Source organism: Panicum virgatum, chromosome 6N, assembly GCF_016808335.1.
Source record: "Panicum virgatum strain AP13 chromosome 6N, P.virgatum_v5, whole genome shotgun sequence".
In the NCBI taxonomy this organism is placed as follows: Eukaryota; Viridiplantae; Streptophyta; class Magnoliopsida; order Poales; family Poaceae; genus Panicum; species Panicum virgatum.
In genome coordinates this window covers 51,892,630-51,917,574 of record NC_053150.1, presented here as the reverse complement: position 1 = coordinate 51,917,574, position 24,945 = coordinate 51,892,630, and the positions used below count along the sequence as shown (strand labels likewise).

The following is a 24,945-nucleotide window of genomic DNA, read 5'->3' as shown; positions in this document are numbered from 1 at the left end:
TACGATGCATATTTGGAATCTTTCTTTGGCTTCTCACGCACCAGCACCCAGGGTTTAATAAGGTTTTAAATAGCCGACTATATAGCTTTCGCTATAGACCGCTATAGCTTCTAGAAAGGGCAGCCGTTTAATGAGGAGCCGCGATGAAGCTTTGCTTAGGAGGGGTTAGCACGGCGGAGGCGGCGATGGCTAAGTTGGCAACAAAGATACTATCCGGTTGGGACTGCCGAAGGAGGGATAGAGTTGGAAGAGCCGGTGCGCTCAAATCGAACAGAGAGCGGGAGCGGCAAGGAAGACGAAGGGTGCCGAAGGAGGAAGAAAGAACATGTGCCGTTGGATCCCGCTCATGCGATTCTAGCCGAAGATTGAGAAACCGTTGGATTTGATGGCATATCGTAGTTGCCTTTTTTAAGCAGCATGTGTTTGAATGCGCGCATCTGGACCGTTACGCTTGGCGGGAACTTCAGGTTTTCTTTAATTTGTACCAGATGTTTCCAGTCGTCCGATCTGAATACGCCAATGGATGGCATTCGTTTTGGTGATAAAGCGTGGTGGAGGCGGTAACGGCTGAGCTGGCACGCAACAAAGACGCCACTAAGACTGATAGGAGGGCTAGAGGCGGAAGAGTGGGCCTGGTGCCCCCAAATCAAACAAAGAGCACAACAGAGTCGCAAGATTTGGATTCGAGGAAGAAAGAGCATCATCAAATCCAAATCTTGCGACTGTAGATCAAGATCAAGAACTGTTGGATTTGAGAATGGCTTATATATAGCAATCACCTTTGCTTTTGAAGGGTCATGCTTGGTACGAACTTAAACATTTTCCCAACATCAAAAAATATCATCACCTATATACCATCCAACAATGAACAATTATTTCTCCAACAAAGTCGCTATGGATTAGATTATGAATTTAACACATTTCAACCAGCATTTTGCATGTAAAACAAAAGTGGATCACCCCTTTGTCTCCTCTAGGAAAGCTGATCTTTCTCCCCTAGCCTTGTATTTGAGATAGAGGAAAAAGACCAGGAGCCGAAAAATGTACTGGGAAAGATGCAGGTATATACGGCATTGATCACCAATAAGCCTTGCCGACACTATCATAGCAGCGACATGTAGAGTTTGAAGAGGGTTTCCATAAAAAGGGTAGAAAAAACACTGCAGGAAACAGTTGGTGTTTTTTCACAACTGTAGCCCACCCGGCAATTGGTAGCACGAGGTTAGTCAGGTAGTTCTGCAAGTCGTGCTTGATGATGGAAATGATCGAGTTGGCTCGCGTCCATTGCTTTGTTACCACATTTGCGCTGTGTCTATCTGAATGATCAGCTGCAACCACCAAGTCTTGATCTCTCTTGACAGCGTCGCTGGTTGTGAGGAGTTGAGGATGTTCCTTGCTCAAAACCACCTTGGCGCAGCTGCAATCGGCCATCATACATGGACATATGGTCAGTGTTTTCTGTTCTGGTACTCCATAGGTCGACGACCACAGATCAACTTGACAGGCTGGGCCGTCAATTACTGTGGCCTTGTTGGCCCAGCCCTACTACAGCCCGGGGCAAAACAGCTGCTGGACCAGGCCCAAGGTATTGCTTATTTGGCTTGGCCCATAATATATGTTCACTACTCATAGCAAACCTGTCCAATCTAAAGTTACAAACGGGACGGGGGAGGCGCGAGGCCAGCCCGGCCACGTCACCCGAGATTCGCGGGCCCTGCGATGCGCATCGGCCGGTTGGTGTCCGCCTGGAGCATGCCGCCCCTGCGCCCTGCGGTGACCCCATCGATTGCTGGGCACGCAGCAGCCTGCTTACCTGCGTGCCGTTCGCTGCCGCATGCGGCCGTCTGCCCGGTTACGCAGCTGCCTGTCTGGCGCCGCCTCATCCGTTCATCACGCCGGCCCTCTGCTCGTAAGCTGGGGCTGCAGCCGCCTCCGCAGGCTGCAGTCGCAGGGTCCCGCGTGCGCCCACCGGCTGCCGACTTGGGTACGGCTGCTACCACCAACGCTAGCTCACCACTGCCTGAGAGAGACGGGGATTGACTTGCAGCAACGCCTCAGTTTCGTTTTTTAAAACGGCTAAACAGATGATTCTCTCTCTCCCTCCCTCCCTCTCTCTCTCTTCCCTGTTTTGCTTTCTCGTTGTGCCTAGCTTTGTTTGTTATTTTTTCTATACTCCTCCGCCTCTTTTTGTTTGGTCCGTGATCATTTTTCCTGCTGGTTTTGTTCTGTGTTTTGCTTATTTCGGGTATTGATATTTTGATGTGCTTCTTTTTGTATTCCATATTTTTTGTTATTGTTTCAGGCAGGTTTCGAGATAAGGAGGCTCGAAGTGCAATTGAGGGATGTTTAGTTCCCAAATTTTTTTACTGTTGCGTGCAATATACTAATATTAGAACTTCTAACATGCATCTTTTATTTAGACATTTTGGTATTACACTTTATCATTATTCCGAGTCATGTACAATAATTGTTGCAAATACCTTGCTTTCCTAACCTAATTCAGTGGTATAAATGAATATATTGAATAGACAAGAATAAAATTGTAGATGCTATTTTTGAACTTTAATAATAATTACATTTGCACTGGTAAATCCATTCTACCAATAACTGTGTGACAACATTTGGTATGTTTTTAGGAGTTTACTGTCCTTTTCTCGATTTGGATTAATCAATTAGAGTATTTGTCTCAATATGTTACGGTGTCACAGTAATAAGCACAATTAGAGGGAGCTACAAGGTTTGGATTAATATAGATCGCTGTCCCAACATTTATATAGTCTAAGAAGGATATAATTTGTGCTGCTTTCAAGATGTTGCTTACCTTGTTCATAATTATTATATTTCTAATTTCACATAGAGATGGATATAGAACCAAAAAAACTTTTGCAGTTGTGAACCTGGCAGATGAAGGTGGCCTCAACAAATTTGTACAAATATCAGTAGCAATATAACCAATGTTGTATTAAGTTGTATTGTTACTTTATAGATAAAGTAACAATAACAAACTATGCTATAGAGCAGCCATTTCATATCAATGTATATGCATTAATTGCTCAACCAAAAAATTCTGTTCATTAAACATTATCTAATAAATGATAATCTAGGATGCTAACTTAAAAGGTTCTCGAGTAAGAAAAGGCAACGCGCGCATGGGCGCGCGCAAAACACTAGTGAAATACAAAATATGGCTTGGTGCACAGTTTCTGCGAAAACAGATTTACTTTTCTTTTAAATCAATCGTATCAAAAATAACCTTAAAAAACGTATCAAAAATAATATTTGTAAGTTACCATGCAGTTGGTAGGTCTCCTGTGTTCTTCTGCTGACCATTCTGGCATACGCCCAGAGCAGCTGGCCATCTTGATTCCCAGATCACACAATTCCACTTCTGACTGAGAAAATAAACGCCTGAAATATTGGACGAAAGAAGTGCATATTACACAGTTATAAAGTTTGCTATCAAGCATCTCCTGAAACTAACACAGAATATGCCTTGTTCTTCATTTTTTCTGAACACACAAAGTGCTTGCCCATTGGATTGTATAACTGATCTGATGTAAATATGCATAAGGTCAGATACACATGACATGACAGTCACCTACAAAAGGGATTAACCCGACCACAGTGACATCAGTATGTCTCTTCAGAAAAGGGTATGAATGAGTTGGGAGCATGATATACCACACTCTGCAGAATGCCAGGATGAGTGGAGTCAGATATGCAAATGAGACGATCTTATTCCAACGCCAAAAATAGGACCCTAAGGTTCTCCATACAAAACATTGGTCACAATACAACAATTCTAAAAGAAATTACCAAAATGGTATTCAGATAGATCATAGGTGCAGACTTTGGTGTAGAGACCTACCAGGAATGATCAGGAAGAAACGAGGAAATGGAGGACACCAGAGATGCTGGGGACTAATTGGTTGGACCACAACGTACAATGCAGATAAGAAATTGTGGAGGAAAGTTGTTTCAATCAACCAGCACCGTCGTCCCAATAGAAATTAATGTTGGCGATGTAACATATCGACATATCCAGTTCTCCTTCCACAACTGAAACAGGAAGGTACTTCTCAAAACCTAGGACCCTACATGCTTCCCTCTTGTCTCTTGGCCACTGTACGGCTCTCTCACCATCAGCTAAGGACACACGAAGCATCCTGGATAATCTTTTTGATGATCGCTCTCCAACCGATTCTTTTTTATAAATATGTTCTCATGTTTACAAGAGCTGGGACTAAGATGATAGTCGAGTTCTTATATCGAACGTCATGCTGCTAGTACACAATATAGATCCAATCATCCTACTACCAGGTCCCTACCATGGCCTCTGCAAGGACGGCGGTGCACCAGAATTTGGCCCTACCTTTATTGTAGAAGACATTGCATTAACAGATACCTGACCATGCTGCTTGCCAAACTAGTGACATCAATAACTGCTATGCAAAAGCCATGGACCCTTATATTTTTATTGAGTAAATTTCACCAGCAGTTCTTCAACTTACTATTTTATTGAAAGCATATGGACAAATTTTTGTCACCTAGACTTATATTCATCGCCATAATGAATATTGTCGGTTCCCAAGTTCATCCACAGTAGCATTCTTAAACTGACCATCCAGGAAGCAAATTAGCAAAAGAAGATATGTTCTGCTCTGAGCAAGAGCATTATACAAGAAGTTTATATCCCTAGGTGGAAATACTAATCAGCAGCAGTTTATATAGCTAGGTAAAAACAGTAATAATAAGCAGATTTCTACATTAGATGCAAGCATCTTTTTACAAGATGCCTTGCAGGAGAAGAGACAAGAGAAAATTCTGCAAATGCATCATTAAAATAATTTGCGCAAAGAAAATCATAAGGGGCGGAGTGATGTACCTCGTTTAAAGACGTTATCATCGAAAACTACGATATCAAGTGAACTGCACCTATATAGCAAGGGAGTAAGCCAGTTATCACTTGAGATCAAGCAAGATAGAACTCAACCCAGCAATTTGTATTATTGTGTTAAACTCAAGCCCCACTGGTTGCAATCACATACCAAGCCAGCACAGATGGTCCACCATGTGAGACACAATGGTCATGTCCTGTGCATTCAATCTCCCAACCATAGATAGGAACATCACACCAAGGAAGCTCGTGGCCTTGTCCCTTGCCAGCTTGCTGTTTATGACAAGCCAAGACCAAGATGCAACCCATCCCAATTCCTACCACATATGTTCCCTATAAATACATGATCACCGGCACAAACCATAGCCACACAAGAATCGAATTGTTTCTGACCATTTCATCTCAAAGACAAGAGTCCATTTGCTTGAAAGCCAAAGGCAGGTAGCTACAATGATCAGCTCCAAGAAGCTAGCTCAGCTGTCCAAGAAGTGGCAGGGAATGGGCGCAATTGGTCGAAGAAGGATCACAACTGTAGACAAAGAGATCACCCCATCTTGCAGCAGCATGGTTGCAGGGAAGGGCAACTGCATTGTCTACTCTTCCGATGGGAAGCGGTTTGAGATCCCCCTCACATACCTCCGCACGACAGTCTTTGTGGAGCTCCTGAAATTGTCACAGGAAGAATTTGGGTTCACAAGTGATGGGAGAATCACACTGCCTTGCGATACAGCAGTGATGGAGTATGTGATGTGTTTACTGAGGAGAGAGGCCTCTGAAGATGTTGAGAAGGCACTCAGTTCCATAGTGATGCCTTGCCACCACCAAAGCAGAATGGTGCAACAATCCAGTGGATTGAACCAGCAATTTGCTGTCTGCAGCTCCTGAAGATGAAGATATCAGGGATTTGAGCTTGTTTTCTCTCTTTTTCCCCCTTCCATCTTTTTTCCCAGCTGTACATTGGAGCACAGTTTTTGTGCAACGTTTTTACAATGGTACACTGTGGTCGTACAGATGGATGAATGTAAAAATAATCACATTGTGATTAGAAAAGAAGAAATCAAGCTTTCCATTGAAATAATAAAGTGTAAGACCGACTCCGGTTAAACAATATAGCGAATCTCCTTTTTCTTGACTCTAGTTGTTAAATTAACCAGACCAATTGCTAACCAAAATTATGTTTACAGTAACAAAAAAATGTTTACATGTGAATGTTCAAGGCTGGGATTTTCCTTAATCTAAAAAAAATGTTTACTGTAACAAAAGATAAAACAGAGTTGGTCCAGCGAGGTTCCATATTTCTTGACTCAAGTTATTTGAACCAAACAGTGACGTCCTATTGTCCTAACAAAATTGACATTTTCTGTAATAAATGTAAATCAGAGTTGACCAATGGTTTAGGAAGTCTCCTTTTTGTTATTACTCCGTACATCCTAATGGATATAACAATATGTAGTAATGTACTGGACTATAGTAATGGCTTAGTTGCCTTATTGCACAATTGCAGACGTAGTGAAATCAACCGCATTATCATATAAATGAAGATTTGCATGCAAGTCACAGAGCATCTAAGTTGGTAGGTTCCCTGTGTTGTACTGACCTCTCTAACATATGATCCAGAGCAGCTGACTGTCCTGATCCCAAGATAACATTATTCCACTTGAGACTTATGGAAAAAACACCTGAATTGTTGGACAGAAGATGTATACATTACGCAAGTAAAATATGCAATCAAACATCCCCTGAAGACTCTAAATAAAGAATATACCTCTTCATATCACAAGAAGAGGATGGATGAGTTGGGAGCCTGAAATGTCCACCTGGAATGGAGTCAGATATGCACGTGGAATAAGCTTATTTCAACACAAAAACATGATAGTAAGATTTGCCATGCAACACTGGTCAAATCACCAACAGTTTCAAAAAAATAAATGGCCAAAACTGTATTCAGATAACTATGGTCTTATTGCAGGGGTCTACAAGGAATGGCAGGAAGAAACAAGGAAATGGAGAGCACATGAGATGCTGGGGACAGGTTGGGCCACAGCGCAGAATGGTGATATTAAGAGATTGTTGGGCAAGTTATTAGAACGAACCAGCATCGCCCTAACAGAATTGATGTTGGCAAAGCATACCTATTGGCATCTCCAGTTCTCACACAACTAAAAAAGGAGGCTACTTCTTAAAACTCAGGACCCTACATGCTTCCCTCATGTCTCTTGGCCACTTTATGGCTCTCTTCTCATCAACTAAGGAAGGACTCCTGAAGCATCCTAGATGGTCTTTCCGATGGTCGCTCTCAAAAGGATTTTTTGTAAGTCTATCCTTATGTTCACAAGAGGGACTAAGATGGTTGCTGAGTGCTTATATCAAACGCAGAGCCACTAGTACAGAATACAGATCCAATTATTCAACTACCAAGTCCCTACTATGGCGTTTGCAAGGACTGCGGTGTACCAAACTTTGGCCCAGCAACATCAGATTCATGATCACACTGTCTTCATTGAAGCAGACATTGAATTGACAGGTTCATGGCCTTGCTGCTCGCCAACTAGGCATATCAAGAAATGCAAAAGCTTATTTATTTAATTGAAACCACATCGACCATTTCTTTTGTTACCCATTCATATTACTCAACACAAGAACAGATATCCTCAGATCCCAACTTCACCCACAGACCACCATGCCATCTAGGCAGAGAAGTAGCAAAAGATATGTTCCATCCTGAGAAGGAACCTTAATGCAAGAAGCTTATAAAGTTAGGTGGCAGCTACTGGCTGGAAAATTTCTATGATAGATGTAAACAACTTTCAAGAGAATGCCTTAGCTGATTCGCAACCATGTTATCCTGTTTCCATCACATGGTAATTGCTAGAAAAGAGACCAGAAAATTCGGCAAGTGCAGAATGAAATTGTCTCTGCAAATAATATCATAAAGGTCAGAGAAATGTACCTCATCTAATAATGTGGTCCTCATTGAACAATTAACATAGGATGGGGTGAACTGAACCTATATAACAAGGGACAGATAAGACAGTTATCACGTTTAATATCTCAGAAAACCAAACTGAAATACCGTTTGTTATGAATAAAGCTTGCATTGAATAATAGATATAAGAGTACATGAGTGCTGGAGAGAAGCTAGAACTGAAATCATGGTGGTGCCATCAAAGTGACATTATGCTGTATAGTAAATATTTTGAAATAAAAACAGGTGCATGTATGGTCAAACTAAGACAATTAGCATGCCTCTGCACCAGGGTAATTGTACCTAGCTTTGCCCCTGCATGAGCGCGTATAGAAAAGACCCTACTAATGTCTTAATGAAGGACACCATACTCCTAACACCATTGAGTCAAAATTAGGCCCACTCTGGTAGGCACAAGCAATCACAGACCAAGCCAGTAAAGATGGCTCCACCATGTGAGAAACAATGGTTCTGTGCAATGAATCTCCCAACCATAGATAGGAACATCTCACCAAGGAAGCTCGTGGGCTTGTCCCTTGTCAGCTTGCCATTTGTAATAGCCAAGACCAAGATGCAGACCCTCCCAACTCCAACCACATCCGTGCCCTATAAATACACGATCACTGATGCAAACCATCACCACACACAAATCAAATCATTTTTGATAATTTCATCTCAAAGGCAAGAGTCCATTTCCTTGAAAGGCAGGTAGCCACCATGATCAGTTCCAAGAAGTTAGCTCAACTGTCCAAGAAGTGGCAGGTAATGGGTGCAATTGGGCGAAGAAGGGTCACAACTGTGGACAAGGAGATCAACCCATCTTGCAGCAGCATAGTTGCAGGGAAGGGCAACTGCATTGTCTACTCTTCCGATGGGAAGCGGTTTGAGATCCCCCTCGCTTACCTCCACACGACAGTCTTTGCAGAGCTCCTGAAGCTGTCGCAGGAAGAGTTTGGGTTCACAAGTGATGGGAGGATCACACTGCCTTGCGATACAGCAGTGATGGAGTATGTGATGTGTTTGCTAAGGAGAGAAGCCTCCGAAGATGTTGAGAAGGCGCTCCTCAGTTCCATATTGATGCCTTGCCACCACCCGAGCAGGATGGTGCAGCCACCAAGTGGAATGAACCAGCAATTTGCCGTGTGCAGCTCCTGAAGATGAAGACGTCCAGGGCTTCGAGCCTATTTCCTCTCTTTTGTTTTTATCACCTTCCATCTTTTTTTCCCAGCTGTACCTTGGAGCACGGTTTTTGTGCAACGTTTTTCCAATGGTACACTGTGGATGTGCAGATGGATGCATGTATAAAAAATCACACTGTGATTAGAAAAGAAGGAATCAAGCTCGCCCTTGAAACAACAAAGTATTGTTTTTTTTTTGAGGGTCAACGGGGGGAGAGCATCCCCACCTGATTCATATTCATTTCAGGGGCTGTTTGGCAGCCAAAGCCATTACAAAAGCTGGAATTTCAGCAATTTTTGAGGGAAAGACCAAATTTACAAGAGGGTTTACATAATGGGAAACCGTGAGCACCAAGAATCAGCAATGACACGATCGACAGCTGGCCAGCGTTGGCTCCACAGCCGTGCGTCTTCCTTGCAGGCCTGCCACAGCCGAGCGTGCGAGGAACAAAGTATTGTTTATTTAGATCGTGTAATAGATGTTCAATGATGTTGGCAAGTAAAATCAGAGTTGACTGATGCTAGCTCTAGGCCTCTAGCACATGAGCGCATTCATAAATAAATTTATGTTCTTTTCAGCAACCAAATCAAAAACCAGGGGAATCAGATCGGCGACAAAGAACTAGCGATGGAGTTAACGGCAACAGAAGGCAGAGTCATGCTTCAGATACTCAGAGTTGAGAGTTCAGACCAAGGGTAATATGAGTTCAGAATACCTGGAGGCGGAGATGTGCAGGGAGCAGCCTGTTCTTGCGGTACCACGAGGAGCAGAGCCGCCCGCGCACGGCGGCGGCGGCGGCTCATGTAGGTGGGTGGCATTGCGCTCCCTTGCCGTCTCAATCCATCGGCAAACTGGCAATGGAGCTAGGGCCTGAAGCGGCCCGCGCGCTAGGCCGGGTTACTCTGAGGGAAGAAAGCCTGGATGCCTGTCGCCGGGGCAGTCAGAGGTCGCCGGCGGCCTCGCTGGGTGCCCTGACGCCGGCCGTGGATATTTGCAAAATGCCCCCTGGTCCCGCGATCCGATTATTTGCACTTAGCCCCTCGATTTAGATAGAAAATAGCCAAATTGGCCCCTGGTTTGGTTCTCTTCTCCCGTTCTCCGGCTCTAGCACCGCCGCCGCCGCCAGCTTCGGTCCCGAGCGGAAACGCGGAGCCCCAACGCGCTCATCGCCCCGCTCAGACTATAGCAGAAATGTTCCTTTCGCTCCCGCTCAGAGCAGCGTGCCAGGACTCCACTCCATCAGCTGCAGCAGTGGTGGATGCTCTCCATCATCAGTTCAGTTCGATCAGGGCAGGCTCGTGCTGATTAATGGGCCGGTCACAGCAATGGGTCCAATGGAAACCCGGGTTCTTCTGTATTACTACCCAAGATTACAAACGCACAACATGGGGCAATATTAAATATTTTTTGAGGGAAAAAATTTGCCATGGTAGCTTGCTACTCCTGCTTTTCAATGTTGTCCTAGCCTTGCACTATTGCTTGGGCCTAGCGCACCCCAACCAATGCATAATTCTAAATTTCATTAGGGCCTTATTTAGATCCAAAGTTCAAAATTCCAAAGATTTATAAATCGCTTGCATGGTGTATTAATTATAGTCGAAAAAAATTGCATTATACAAATGGATTGTAAATCGTGAGACAAATCTAATGAACCTAATTAGGTCGTGATTAGATGCTAAATTACTACAGTAAAGCTACAGTAAACATATACTAATGGCGGATTAATTAGGCTCATTAGATTCGTTTCGTAGATTACAGACGAGTTTTGTAATTAGTTTTGTGATTAGTCTATGTTTGATACTTCAAATGTGAAAAGATTCTCTTTCAAAATTCCAAAACGGAGGAACTAAACACACTCTAGATTAATCAAATTATATTTGTTTAGTTTGACTACTGGGTGAATAAGTTGTGGCTTTGTTATGGAAGCAATGCTAATTGCGTGGATGTTTCTGACGCAAAGGGTTTTCTCAACGCAGCATTCAGGGGCTTCAGATGCAGAGAGAAAAGTGCTTGAGGCTGTCCGCACCGGGTGCGTTAAAGCACCCGGTACGCCATCCTCCAATACCGGTGTAGTGTTTTTTACGCTGCACGCACCGGGTACTATAAAGACCCACTGTAAAATCCCGAATGGCCTCCCATACGCTACATCCAGCGCAGTACGGATGACACGGTACACTATTGTGCGCGGTCCCCTTCGTCCTTCTCACGGCCGTCTCCAACCGCCGCTGATCCGCGGCCTCCCATACGCTACATCCAGCGCGGTACGGACGACACGGTACACTGTTGTGCACGGGCCCCTTCGTCCTTCTCACGCCCGTCTCCAACCGCCGCTGATCCGCGCCGGCCCCGCCCCGACGTGTTGTGCGTTCGTGCCGCCGCTGGGGAACGTTGCCGGAGGAGGGCCGCTGGGGCGGACCTGGAGCGCCACGGCGAGGGGAAGGGAGGAAGGAGAATGGCCGGCGGAGCTCGAGCTCGAGGGAGACGCCGAGGTCCTGCTTAGCCGCTGCGCCGCGAGGCCCGCCGCCACGAGCGCCGCACGGTCGCGAGTAGCATGGATCCGCCGTGCCTGGACCCTGCTGGCCCGGCAGCCTCGCGCCACGCCTCTGCTGGCCGCGCACGCCGCTCGCCGCGCGCATGCTGCTCGCCGCGGACACCCGCTGCTCGCCGTGGGACGCACGCATGTGCACGCCGCCACCGCGGACGCGCGCTGCCGCCCGCAGGGCGGAGGAGGAAGGGGAGACGGGGGTGAGGCGGTGGAGGGAGGGAGGATGAGAGGGAGGAGGAAGGAGGGGCGCCGTAGAGGGAGGAAGGATAGGCACCGGACCGAGCTGAGGTTCTCGGCATCGGATCCGGCCGCCGGTAGAGCGCAGGGGAGGCGCCGGGGTGCGGGAGGAGGGTGGCATAGGAGGGGCGGGGATCCGGCGGAGCAGACCGAGAGAGAGAGAGAATGGGGAGGGAGGACGTCAAGTGAGGGGAAAAGAAACTGACACGCGGGTCCTACGTACTGGTCGTTGGTATAGAGAAGAGGTATAGAGGATGGATGAGTACGGAGAAACATGATATAGATGAAAGAATCTTGATGACCAGACATGAATATTTATTTTAAAGGATAAAAAATAGAGTACCACGAGTGCAGACAGTCTGATGCTTATCTGGTTCAGCGTGCAGGGGCGAGTGAAGATGCAGAGGGATTTTTCTACTGAAAACAGATAAGGTCCGTTTGGTTGGCTCCAGGCTCCAGTAATGCAGGTATCTAATGTTTGGTTGCATGTTTAAGTTCTTAGCCAGGCTCTATCAATTGCTGGAAACGCCCAGATCGAGCTTCTCCGCGGAGCCAGGCTTGGCTTAGCCTCGGCCCGATTTCTGATCACCTCTTCATTTGCCCAACGGTCTTCCCCGATCGTCTGCTCACCGGAGATGCCCTTCCCCATGGTGGAGCTCCCCGCCTGGCTGGCGACGAGGCCCCGCGAAGCTCCCCCGCACGGCTGGTGGCGAGAAGGGAGAAGGATGGGTCCCGCCGGCAGGGAGAGAGATGGCAGCGTTGCTCCACCTCTCGACGGACCTCCGCTGGGAGCAGGCACGCGAGCCGCTGCACCAGGTCGTCGACACGCCCTCCCCGGCCGTGGTCCGCCTCTCGCCGGACCTCTGCTGGGAGCAGGCGCGCGCGAGCCGCTGCACCATGGCCAGGGCGTCGACGCGCCCAACTATGTCGTTGGGGTGAGGGAGTCAACGCGCATGGAGATGGATTTGGCAGCCGACGAGCTTACCCGCGGGCAACCTCGTCCACGGATTAGGCCGCTAACCTCAAATCGGCATCAGCGGAGCTCCATTTGCAGCAGCAAGACTGGGGACGATGACCGGGAACTCGCCCAGCCATGGCGGCGTAGCATGCTCGGCGGACCGGATCTAGCCCGCGGCTGGCACAGTTGGGCCCGGCGGCGGCAATGGAGCTCACCCTTTCGCGGCGGCGCAGCACGTTCGCGCACGGCCGACAAATCTGGGCCTGCTGGCGGCTCCGGAGCCTCGCTTGCACGCGGCCAATGGAGCGGCCCCCTTCGCGGCGACGTAGCATGCCCGCCTGCGGCCGGCGCTGCTCGCCTGTGCGGGGCCGGCGGAGCACACCCTCCCACCCGCCCGTGGCACGCACGGTCGCACCGAACTCAGGGATAGAGGAGAGAGGTGTGGTAAGATCACCGTAGCAGATAAGAGGTGACCATACGCGAGTAGACCAATCAACCAAGCACAAGCATACATGAGCCAGGCTTAGTTAAATCATGCAACCAAACATGGCCTCTTGCATCTCCCAACCCAGGCTTAGGCTGGCCATGCTTAAAATTCTAGCCAGGCTAGAGTTGTTCAACAAACCAAACGGCCGCATAGTGAACTTTCCTCCACGGATGTCCCGTTGAGGAGTCGATTAGTCGTTGTTCACACAACCAATAGGGCTAAAAAAAACTCTGACAGCACACATCTTGGCCACGCAAGCAACTCCACTTTTCTCCCCAACCACCCGGGCAGGTGAGGACTGACGAGGCCATCTCATTTGCCTGCAGATTTTTCCTGCACCCGGAGTCGTTGAGTCATCGGCCAAATCAATCTTGGCCATAGGCTAAGCTCGGCACAAGCAGCTGGACTTGGTGTAGATCTACAATCTCAAAGACAAGTTATTGGCATGGAAGAGCGCTGATCTTCCTAAGAAACATAGGTGAGCTCTGGAACTCGGTCAGTTATTTGCATATAGAAAGGAGCAGGAAAAAATTTTATGCGCTTTAGCAACAAATCCCCCATCCCTTGCATCATGGCTAGGCTAGCTAATCTTTCGTTGTCATTCTCCTTTCCATTCCTAACTCGTGCTGCATCTGTATGCACACATCAATAGGACTTTCAGCTCGAGAGAGACACACAGCAGATCCATGGAGTCGACGGTGCTCAGTGTTGGCAAATCTGTGCTCAGCGGGGCACTTGGCTATGCCAAATCTGCCGTAGCGGAGGAGGTTGCCTTGCAGCTGGGCTTCCAACGCGACCATGCCTTCATCAGGGACGAGCTCGAGATGATGCAGGCTTTCCTGCTTGCAGCGCATGAGGAGCGAGAGGAGCACAAGGTGGTACTGACCTGGGTGAAGCAGGTCCGGGACGTGGCCTATGATGTCGAGGACTGCCTCCATGACTTGGCCATTCGTTTGGGGAAGAAGCATTCCTGGTGGCGCACTCTGGTCCACCGCCCAGGCCCGTATCTAAGCACGTGCGGGCCGTGCGACCGCACAGGGCCTCCGAATTTGAAGGGCCCCTAAAATATTAGATATAGTCATGCAAATACTTTAATTTAGTTAATTATCGATCAAATTTGTAGCAAAATATGGTCCAAATTGCTCCTAAAAGATAAATCATTGTAGGCGTATCACTTCCTTTTATATGGGTGCTACTCGGGGTCAGGTGTGTGATCTCGAGTGGACCTATCACAGCACCACAACTTCTCCAGGATTCCATATTTTGAACATAAAATCGGCCTAATAAACCAGGCCCCTCAATGCTTTGTTGCTAAAACAAATTTTTTTTGGAAAAAAATTTTGTTGCTCAAACAATAACAATTGTTCCAGCAATAAAAGAAATTATTCCCGAACAAAAAAATAGTTATTAGACCTTTTGTGATGATTTAACTGCCAGTCACACGTGTGACTTCTAACATTTGTGCTTTCACACAGCACATTGCGCTTATCGCGCTTGCCGGCTGCTATCGCTTGGTATTCGCGATCCTGCACTAGGCCACTAGGGCCCAGTCCATTGTTTCGCACAGGGCCCTCGAATTTGCCGGTACGGCCCTGCCACCGCCACCGTGTGTCCGTGCAGATAAAGGAGCTCAGAGCCAGGGTCGAGGATGTCAGCCAGAAGAACGTGCGCTACCGCCTCATCAAGGGCTCTGACTCAATGGCCGCCACCGCTGCTGGGCAGCCCAGCTCCAGCACGCCTGGTGCGACAATGTCAGGCATTGATGAAGCCATGAGGCAGCAGAACAGAGCAAAAGTGGATCTCATTCGGCTCATCAGTAGGACAGGCGAGGACCTTAGAGTGATAGCTGTGTGGGGAGCAAGTGATGTTCTTGAGGATACACCCATCATCAGAATGGCCTACGATTATCTGAAGAGAAACAATAGGTTTGAGTGCTATGCGTGGGTCAGGATCATGCAGCCTTTCAATCGAACAGAGTTTCTGAGAAACATTATCAGGCAATTCTTGGACGACGAAGTGGGCGCGAGTGGTCGTTGACGACGAGCAGGTGACGCCGCGCCTCGCCGCTGCCTTGTTCTGCATCGTCGTTGATGGAATCTTGAAAGTGATCGGGTGCTCTAGCCTAAGAGGGGGAGGGGGTGAATTAGGCACTAATAAAAACTTAGACCTATGGCTCCAACTAGTTTGCACAAAACTTAAACTAAAACATGCTATCTAGATGTGCAACTAGGTTGTTCTAGTGTGAAACCCCTATCCCAAAAGAGTTTAGCAACCTATAGCTTTTCCTATCAAGAAACTATTCTATGAAGGTAAAGGCACACAAATTGCTAGTATGAAATGCGGAAGCTTAAAGAGCGGGATAGGAGATAGCAAACTCTTGACGCGGGTGTTTATCCCGTGGTTCGGTTAGCCACAAAGGCACACCTACATCCACGTTGTTGTAGCACTCACTAAGAGTATTGCTACTCGGCCACCAAGTCTCTTCCGTGAACACAATCACGGTCACCTTGGTCCCGGGTTCCACTAAGGAGCTTCTCCACAAAGGATGGGGGTCTCCACGTCCCCCGCACAAAAATGTCGTCGCCGCTCCACACCAAGTCGGAGGGTCGATGACGTTGCCGGCAAGCTTCACGCTCCAAGGTGCCGGCGCACCAAGCTCTTGTTTTGGTTCACTAATGAACCACAGCACAAAGGCTCTAAGCCTTGCAATCTCAGTCACTAAGAGCTAATCCTTTACACAACACTCTAAAAGTGTGCTAAGGGCTAAGGATATGATCTTGATGCTTTTGTATGGCTTGGAGATGTTCTTGGGTGTGTGTGGGATGTCCAGCAACTCCAGCAAGCTTCAAATGGCCGGGGTGAGGCGTATATATAGGCCAAGTCTTGTAGCCGTTGCTCCAACGGTTAGCTGAAAATCTGCATATCACCGGAAGAACCGATGCCTCTTGGCGGGGTAGCGTCGGTTCATCCGGTCACTCATAACCCGAAGTAGCCGTTGAAGTCCTGACAGCTGACGCAGAGACCACCGGTTGAACCGATGCTTTGCACCGATGCTTCACCGGTTCAACCGGTGCTGTAGGAATCTTCTCCTGGACGCTGACGTCATTACACCGGTGGTATGCACCGATGCACCGTCGGTTGAACCGGTGCTGAAGAAACTTCTTCTCGGCACTTGACATCGTCTCTGGTACAAAGGACGGCCAATGCACTGATGCCCTTTATTGGACCGTCGGTTCAACCGGTGCCTAAAGGCTGTCTTGGCTTTGATTCCATCCTGCACCAAACATCATGGCGTCGGTTCTTCCGACTACCACCGGATGCTCCGATGCTCATGGCGTCGGATCTTCCGGTGCTCCTGATCCGAAGAGCTTTCAGGGCGCTGCCCTGAGACCCGCGAGGGGCGGCTCCCCCTCGACCCCCGTAGGGGCGGCCCTTTGGGCCTTGCTACGCATATTTTCTCTTTGTCTTTGTCATCACTTGAACCTAAAAGCCTGAGAATGATTATCTAAACAATCATATTAGTCCAAGTGTTGTGTTGTCATTTGATCACCAAAATCACTCGAAATGGCATAAATGGTGCCATGTTCGTTACAAATCTTGATGGCCGGACTCCTCCTAGTGACGACGGTGGCGAGCTCGACGGAGACGGTGGTGAAGGGAGCCGGTGGCCTGGAGCGACGATGGGCGAGGTCGTCTCCTAGCTTCTCGACCAAGTGTGTGGGTGTGGCACTGGGATACTGCGGTCTTGGCGTTGCTTCTCATCTTGGCGCCTTCATGGCGGTGCCGTCGTCCTCAGCACCGGCTTAGGATGTGCAGCGCCAACCTAGTCGTGCCGCGCTTCAACATCGTTGGTGCGGCGGCCGAGCTCAGATGTGCAGCATGGGTCTTGCCGCCGGCCGCCTGTCTTCATCACCAGCTTGGCGGCTTGGCCTCTCCATCGTCAGTGAGCTCGTACGGCACCGCGGGCGAACGCCAGCGATGTGCGTGCATGCAATCAGCTGCAAAAGAAGATTGATAGGGCAGAAGATCAACTTGCTGCGCCTCTAAAGATGAATAGGAGCACCATGGCTTCCTCCCCGCTCCCTTGACTTGTTCCCTGGCCTCTGCTCGGCACCGGCGCAGTCGCCCGCCGCCAGCTTGATGCAGTCTTGATGAGGAAGATGAAGACGCAGATGTGGCGTGATCTCCTCGGCTTCCATTACGTCGGCTCTCCATCCTTGCTTCTTCACGGCAGCCTCGTATGCGTGTCTGTTGATGTTGGGCGCGGATGAAGTCAACGGAAGCTCGAATTGATGCACAAGCGACATTCATGGCTTGACGATGAAGTCGGCGCAATCTTGAAGGAGATGGAGAGCTCCTCTTGACGCAGCAGTGGTGCGCACGTCTGTGCCCTCTGGCCGGAGCAGGTACGTCTCCATGGCACCACCATTCTCCCTAGCCATCCTTCAGCTCGGTGTTGTTGTATTGGCATCAAGGTTGACGAAGTCGCCATCCCATGGGGTCGACGCCTGGCCTGCACCACCACGAAACCTCAGGCAGCCTCGGTGGAGGCTTGATGGAGCTGCCCCAGTGACTAGCGAGGGGCTCGATGCTGTGAGTCCCGGTCAGGGACTATCCAGCCTCCATGTTGTCGATGTAGATGCATGATGTTGCTACCCTGCAAGCTGCAGCATGGGGCCGACTTCGGTAGCGCCAGGACCCCTAGCCCCCCAACGTGAAGATAATGAGACTCGGCCTTGCCGGAGTTGCACTGCTTCCTACCGCCTTGGCCTCTGCATGAAAACACCACAAAAAAAAAGAAGTGACCCAAAAAAAAAGGACCACCGTTGGGCTATGATGAGAGGAGCCTCAAATTAGTGGAGGCTTCCAAAATAGCACCAACATAAGACCGAGCAAGACGACGACGATGAATATTTGCGCAGCAAAGATGGGAGGAGAACCAGGTTCCACTGGGCGTGCCATTTTGTTTGGAGAGAAAAATCACACACAAGATTTTCTCTGCGTGGAAAATAAAGATGTGGGCGTGCCAGTGTATATAAAAAATACACGATAAAAAAATAGGGAACACAAGATTTATTCATATTTTTATAAATACAAATACAGGTTCTCGATATATGTGTGCGCTCCATAGCCTGCCGCCGTTGGGCAGATTTGACTTGGGCGAAAGTGGTCTTCTGGTTCCCGAGGCCTCAAAAAGCTCCCGGTCAATTACCTCCGCAAGTCTAGCTTGCTGGAGTACCTTCGATTAAGCTGCTGTGGTCGTCGTCTTCGGTCTTCGCTTCGCGTTCTCCATGCATGATGATGGTGGTGGTGTAGAGGTGGGCGTCGACGTCATACATGGCCTCGTCAGTGTCCATGAGCCGGTGTAGCGTAGCTGGAACATCAGCAGCGCCCGCCCGTGTTGTTCGGCCTCGTCGGTCTCGAACTGCGTGGTAGTCTGTAAGGATCGTGGCCCAAGAAGCGGGGTTGAATTGTGACTTTTTCAAATTTCTATCTAGTCCTTAACCTAGACTAGTATTGCCCAATCTACAAATTTGAAACCTAGTCACTATAGCATGCTAGCAAAAGGTCCTTAGGTAGGTAAGCACACTATCATGATCATTTTGTCTTAAAGATTTCACACTAGCAAGATCAAGCCTAAGCAAAAAAATCACACTACCATGCAAATTGTCCTAGTCAAACTACAAGCAATCAAAAGCAAGAATAACAACGAAAGGATTTAATTGCTTGAAATAAAAGTAAGGGATACGAGACAACCGGATTTTTTCCCGTGGTATCGAGGAGTTGACGCTCCCCCCCTAATCCACGTTGGAGCACCCACACAAGGGTATAGCTCCCTTGCTTCTCCAAGAAGCAAGTGATCACTAAGAATGCTCCTTCTCCATCTCCGGAACGGCGAGCTTCACACTGTGTACAATCTTCTTATCTTGGGGCTCCCACAAACTCCAAGAGCTCACCAAGAACCTCCCGATCACCAAGACCGGCTAGGTGCCGTCAAACACCAAGAGTAACAAGCTCCTAAGCCTTCACTTGACCTACACTCAGTTGGCCCTAGCTCAAGCACACTTGCTACACTTGCAAAGGATGAAATCTTCAAGGTTGAAGCACAAACAAAGTGCTAGATCTTTTCTTGTTTGCTCAAAGCACTTTCTCTTCTTCTCAAGGGTGGCCTCAGGTATTCAGGGTGTCAAAGGCAACTGAAATGAGCCAGGGGGTGCCCTTATATAGAGTGGAGAGTATCATATGGCCGTTGGAAGTCCACTACAAAAAAATCGTGAGCACCGGAAGAACCGATGGGTGTCAGATTTGAGACGTCGGTTCAACCGGTTTCTCTGTGTCCAAATTGTAGCTGTTGGGGTTCTGACACAGTATCCAGGCTTGCGTCATTGCACCGGTGCATGCTCCGTATGGGGCATCGGTTCAACCGGTGCTGAAGAGGTTCACTGATCAACTCAAACAAGCTCTCTGGAACATAGGACGTCTAATGCACCGGTGCTTTGATTCTTAAGCGTCGGTTCAACCGGTGCTGAAGAGAAGTTGAAGTCCACCAAAACATGCTCTCTGGAACAAGGTACATCCAATGCACCGGTGCTTATCTTTTGACCGTCGGTTCAACCGGTGCTATAGAGTTTTTGACTTGATTCCTGCCTGCATCCAGAGAAGATAGACCGACAGGGCATCGGTCCTTCCGCCAAGCATCGGATGCTCCGACGCTAGGGAACCGGTTCAACCGGTGCTGCTGTTTTTCTTTGTTTTCAGCTGAATTGACTTGGATTTGAATGTAACTTCGATTGTTTCTTCTTCCAAGTGTTGTGTTAACTTCTATTGACCATCTTGAGCTGTTTTTGAGCGAGTGTGCAAGATTTCTAAGGTCAACTCAATTTTGATCAAGCTACTAACTCATGAACCCCTCTTAATAGTATGGTCAAGAACTAAAAACTATAAACCCTAGCTAAATCAAGTGTCCTTCATCTCCTTGTGACACTTGAGACTAGAAAGGTCCTTAATCTTTAAAATTGAGTCCTTGGCACGCATGGTTGTTCCGAATTGAGGGGTCTCCTTTCACATTCCATATGAGACTTAACTAATCATTAATATTTCTTTCAAAACACACGATAGTCGCATATGGTTATCATTAATCACCGAAACTTACCATTAGCATCTATCGGTCTAGATGCGCTTCATAGTCGTTGTAGTAGGTTGTGGATGCTTGGAGAAGACTTGAAGCTGGACCGGATCGATGTCGCAGCAGCTCGATCGAGGTGGTAGAAGTTGTCGAAGAGGAGGGTGTCGCTAACCCATGAGCATGTGTGGCGTGATTGATACATCAACGCCACCCGCTCGCCCATGCCGTCTAGCTCATCGGCGCCGGACGTCGAGTAGACGGAGTTGGTGTAGTGCAGCTGGTCCGCCTCGCCGGCGTGGGCCTGCACGGAGATGCATTAGCTTGCTTCTTGTGGAGGCGCACCTACATCTTCATGCATGCTACTGCATGTGTGGCTTGCTAGGTTCTCGTACATGTGCACTTGTGCAGGCGGCAATAGCTTATTAGCTTCTCCTCTCGTACATGTGCACTTGTGCGTGCTGTACATGATCTTGCATGTGAGCGCACGTCCAGGCGCCGAGGTGCAGATCCTGCAAATCCTCCGACTGCTCCGCGTGGCTCCTCGGGTCGTTGGCGCGTGACGGCATCTTGCGGCGGCCCTTCGTCATGGAGTCGTCGCCGCCTGGCCGTCGCTTCTCGTCTCGGCATCTCCTCGACGGTCGGCACAGCGACGGTGCCATTGTCCTCAACGCCGGTTTGGCGTGCAGCGCCAGCGCTTCGACGTCATCGTCGGTGTGGTGGCCGGGCTTCAGTAACTTTGTGTCGGCGCCGTTGTCGCTGGTTCGGCAGCCGGACCTCGACGCGAAGCGTGGTGTCGTCGTCGTCGTCGGTCGATGCCAGGCTTGAATGTGAAGCGCCAGCCTCGCAGCGCAGCACTTCGGCGTCTCCACGGCAGCGTCTGAGGTGAACGTCGACGATGAGCGCACAAGAGTGCCGCCGGCCTAGCACGAAGGTGATGACGGCCGCACGCAGGCCCCTTTGCCCGTCGAACCCGGCCGGAGGTGTCACACCCTGAAATTTTTAAATTTCAAGATGTGATTAAAATTAAAAATAAATAAACAATTTTCTTATAGATTTAAAATTTTCCCAACATTTATTTTCTTTACAGAGAATTTAGTATAAAAAAATAATTGGTTGTCTTCTAAATTAAACAAGGTTGTTTTGTTTGTGTTGCATTCATGCCGCAATGCATTGTTTTATTGTTTGTTGTTCAGTTTGAATTTGAATCCTTGTGTTCAAATTTAAATTTGAATGTGTTTGTTTTTTCTTTTGGAAAAAAATGGAAAGCTTTTCCCTCTCACTCTCTTGGTTTCCAGCCCATCCGGCCCACCCCTCCATCTCTCTCTTTTCTTTCTTTTTCCTTCCTCCCGCGGCCCATGGAGCCCCGTCGGCCCATTCTCCTCTCCCGGTCCAGTCCGCCTCCCCGCCCTCTCTCCCGCTCTCACCGACGGGTGGGCCCTGCCTGTCGGGGCTGTCCTCCTCCTCGCGCCCGACCGGGACTCGAGCAGAGCCCGAGTCCGACCGCGTCTCGCCTCGCCGCGGCCTTCGTGGCGCGCACGCCAAGGATTCCCCCCTCACCTCTATAAAGGGCAGCGCCCGCAGCCCCAAACCCCACGAACCCGTAGCCGACGCCCTCGCCCCGCTGGAAACCCTAACCGCCGCCGCCATTGGAGCTCTGGAGCTCGGAGCCGCCGCCGCTGATCTCTCGCTCCGTCGCCTTCCCATCGACCTAGAGTGCCCCCAAAACTCCGCACCATGGTGAGGATCACGCCGGCCCCCTTTTCTCTCTGTTTTCCCCTTCGTTCGCACGCAGAAAGCTCATCGGAGCGAGCTCCGACCACCCGAGCCGCCTCTCGCTGCCGCGCTCCTATGCACGGTCTCCAAATCGCCTCCCAAGGTCCGCAGCTGAGTTCCCCGTCGCGCGCTCTCGCTCCCAGGCCAACCCGCGCTCGAATCCGTGCCCTGGAGGCCGTTTTCGGCTGACGCCGGCGACCCCACCGCCGCTCACCGCCGTGCGCCACCGCCAGCCGCCTCCAGCGCCGCCGCCGCACCGTCCGATCCGCTCAGAGCCGTCAGATCCGAATCCGACGATCCAGATCCGATCTAACCCAAGTCAACCGAGCTGAATACCGGTCAACCTTAGTACACTTTGCAAAAGAGACCCTCGGTTTCATGCAAATCAACCCGCCGTCCATGCTAGGTGAAAAGAATTTACAAACCAGTCCTATCTTTTATGGTTTAACCCCTGAGCTTTTCCAAAATAGAACCCGCAGTCCTTCTTAGGTGTTTTTACGTGCTAGCCCCTAAAGTCTATGGTTAATTAGGTTTTAGCCCCTGGTTTCTTCAGATCTAGCCCCTGGAAATTCAAAACTCTCTCAAACAAGTCCCTGGTGCCTTGTTTTAGCCATATCTTCCACGTTTTAACTCCGTTTTCATCGATTCTCGCGCTCACGTGATACTTGCAACGTGTGTGATAGTTTTATGACTTTGTTATCCTCTGTGAGCACAGTTTTCTGTGTCTTGCAAATCTTTTCTGTTAGTCCTTAACCTTTTAGTTAATCGCGACTAGATCCCTGAAGCACCGTTTAGTCTATAGAATCGCCGTTTTAGCTCCGTTTTCTGCATTTCTTGCGCTCCGTAAGCATAGCAACAAGCCTCATCCGTTAGTACGTTCTTTTAAAGCCTTTCTTTTGTTTTGGTGTATTGTTCTTAGATGTATCTTCTTGTTTGCTTTGTATGTTTGCCCGATGATTGCTCCGAGTAGAAGGATCGCCGTTCAAAGATTGAAGATCAAGAGTTCCAAGTGAGCAAAAGCTGAAGAGCAGTAAGAGTAGCTTTTCGTTGGAGAAAGGCAAGTGACCTTAACCATACTTCTATCTATGCTTTATTTACAAGATGATATGATTTAATTGGAACATGGAGAACCACCCAAGAAAACAGTACAACCACAATACTATATGGCTCTGGTCTTGGCTGATTAATTAGAGACTCTAGCTTGTGACAGTCTTACCGAAAGGGCAAGAGGGGATGCATCGATGGGGTATAGCTCGGTCCTCTTGGGGCAATTGGTATTGTTTAATGGTCCTTTGGCAAGGTACCACCTCATTAGGACAGTGTTATGACCGCTTTGACTTGAAACCTTAGCGGATTGTCATTGGTTAGGGAATCTTTGTAAAGGCCTCGTAGCGTCCCTATGCAATCACACCTCGGAAGTGTGGTATTGTGCCTAGCTAGCACATTGCGTGGTTGGGTTCAAAGTTCTTCGGAACTTTTACGCGAATTGTGGTGAAAGTGTACAACCTCTGCAGAGTGTAAAACTGATATATCAGCCGTGCTCACGGTCAAAAGCGGCTTGGACCCTCACATGATTAATAAACTTAAAGATGGATATAAATCACATTCTGGTTATTTTCTGTGGCCTTGCTGAGTACCAACCATAAGTGTACTCACCCTTGCTTACTGCTGCTCAGAAGGAGAAAGTTGTGGTGAAGTCTTTTGAAGACGTTGCTGAGTTCTAGGCGTACGCAGCCCCCAGTCGATTGCCTATGAAGTATGAAGCCTTCGTTTCCAGGATAAGCTGTAAACTCTGATAGTCTTTTGTTTGTTTTAGTTCTCTTTTTCGTGATACTGTTACTGATTATTCACTTATGATGTCTCTATATGTATGAAACTTGATCCTGGCATACATATAGCTATGCATTCGGTTTTGTCCTTAAAATCGGGTGTGACAGAAGTGGTATCAGAGTTGTATCGACTATAGGACGTAAGCCTAGGTAGCAATGGTCGTTTTCTAAGATTTCTTTTGATATAAGATCCATTCATACTTATTCCTTGACCCCCTCCATTGAATATTCTCACTCCTTAGCTTTTTTCTTCTCTCAATCCGCTTTGATAACTAACCTTTCTCGTCTGACCCCTTCTCATTTGCACCTTATTATTTCGCAAATGTTAGACCCTCAATTCTGGTCGGTCTAATTTCCCCTTCTGGATCACACCTTCATTTTAATTCCTCCTTGATGTATGATAATACAAATTCCATCCTTGAATTTCTTTTAACTTATCTTTCTTGAGCTTTTTTTCTTTTAATTTTTTTTACAATGTGCTTAGTTTTCACATTGTGCCTCTTCTTTCCAAAATAATAATAATAATAACAATACCGCTCTGGAATCATCCCTTGATTTTTGATTCCAAAGTATCTTTCCTGATTCAAGAAAATTAGATAATCCGTGCCATGTATACTAATGCCTGTCCAAGTCATCTGAGATCCAAGTCATCTGAAGAATAGAGCTGCTAGTTCATCATAAAGAGTCGAGTTGAATTAGAAATAATACCACCTGCTCCCTTCCTGCTCATGTTGGATGGAAAATTCAAAGTACTACCAAAGAATCAAGCTTGAGCCACATGGTGACACTATCACTACCACTACAATCACGAAGGTGGAGTCAACATTGGATAAGTTGAAGGAGGCACGAGTCATCCATGACGAAGCTGGAAGATATAATCAAGCTTAGGATTACCCCTTCTAACTCTATTAACAACGTTTAGCATCATTTTTTACTATGTTGACTGGTG

The 24,945-nt window shown here is 48.2% G+C and overlaps 3 protein-coding genes across 15 annotated transcripts; 2 read left to right on the top strand and 1 right to left on the bottom strand.

Annotated features, from left to right (window-relative positions):
• Window positions 1-750: 750 nt before the first annotated feature.
• Window positions 751-14,247, bottom strand: LOC120678776. Of its 12 annotated transcripts, XR_005676754.1 has the most exons (8): window positions 9,757-10,534; window positions 7,848-7,904; window positions 6,663-6,714; window positions 6,495-6,576; window positions 5,049-5,894; window positions 4,886-4,935; window positions 3,291-3,408; window positions 1,762-3,203 (listed from the first exon to the last, which is right to left on the bottom strand). XR_005676754.1 is itself a non-coding variant. In XM_039960126.1 (5 exons), exons 2-5 carry the CDS (start codon window positions 5,204-5,206, stop codon window positions 1,078-1,080), a joined length of 666 nt encoding a protein of 221 aa, XP_039816060.1. In that variant the 5' UTR covers window positions 5,207-5,894; window positions 6,495-7,841; the 3' UTR covers window positions 751-1,077. The 12 variants fall into 12 exon arrangements, 2 of the variants coding, with proteins under 2 accessions (XP_039816060.1, XP_039816059.1); XR_005676753.1 differs by having other exon boundaries at window positions 1,762-3,408; window positions 9,757-10,530; XR_005676751.1 differs by having other exon boundaries at window positions 1,762-4,935; window positions 5,049-5,214; window positions 5,291-5,894; window positions 9,757-10,530.
• Window positions 8,435-9,222, top strand: LOC120678777 (auxin-responsive protein SAUR36-like). Its single transcript, XM_039960127.1, has one exon. The coding sequence runs from the start codon at window positions 8,580-8,582 to the stop codon at window positions 9,015-9,017; it is 438 nt and encodes a 145-aa protein (XP_039816061.1). The 5' UTR covers window positions 8,435-8,579; the 3' UTR covers window positions 9,018-9,222.
• LOC120678775 (disease resistance protein Pik-2-like) lies at window positions 13,222-15,396 on the top strand. 2 transcript variants are annotated; one of them, XM_039960122.1, is made up of 3 exons: window positions 13,231-13,746; window positions 13,921-14,256; window positions 14,864-15,393. In XM_039960122.1, exons 2-3 carry the CDS (start codon window positions 13,955-13,957, stop codon window positions 15,303-15,305), a joined length of 744 nt encoding a protein of 247 aa, XP_039816056.1. In that variant the 5' UTR covers window positions 13,231-13,746; window positions 13,921-13,954; the 3' UTR covers window positions 15,306-15,393. The 2 variants fall into 2 exon arrangements, with proteins under 2 accessions (XP_039816057.1, XP_039816056.1); XM_039960123.1 differs by having other exon boundaries at window positions 13,222-14,256; window positions 14,864-15,396.
• Window positions 15,397-24,945: the final 9,549 nt, after the last annotated feature.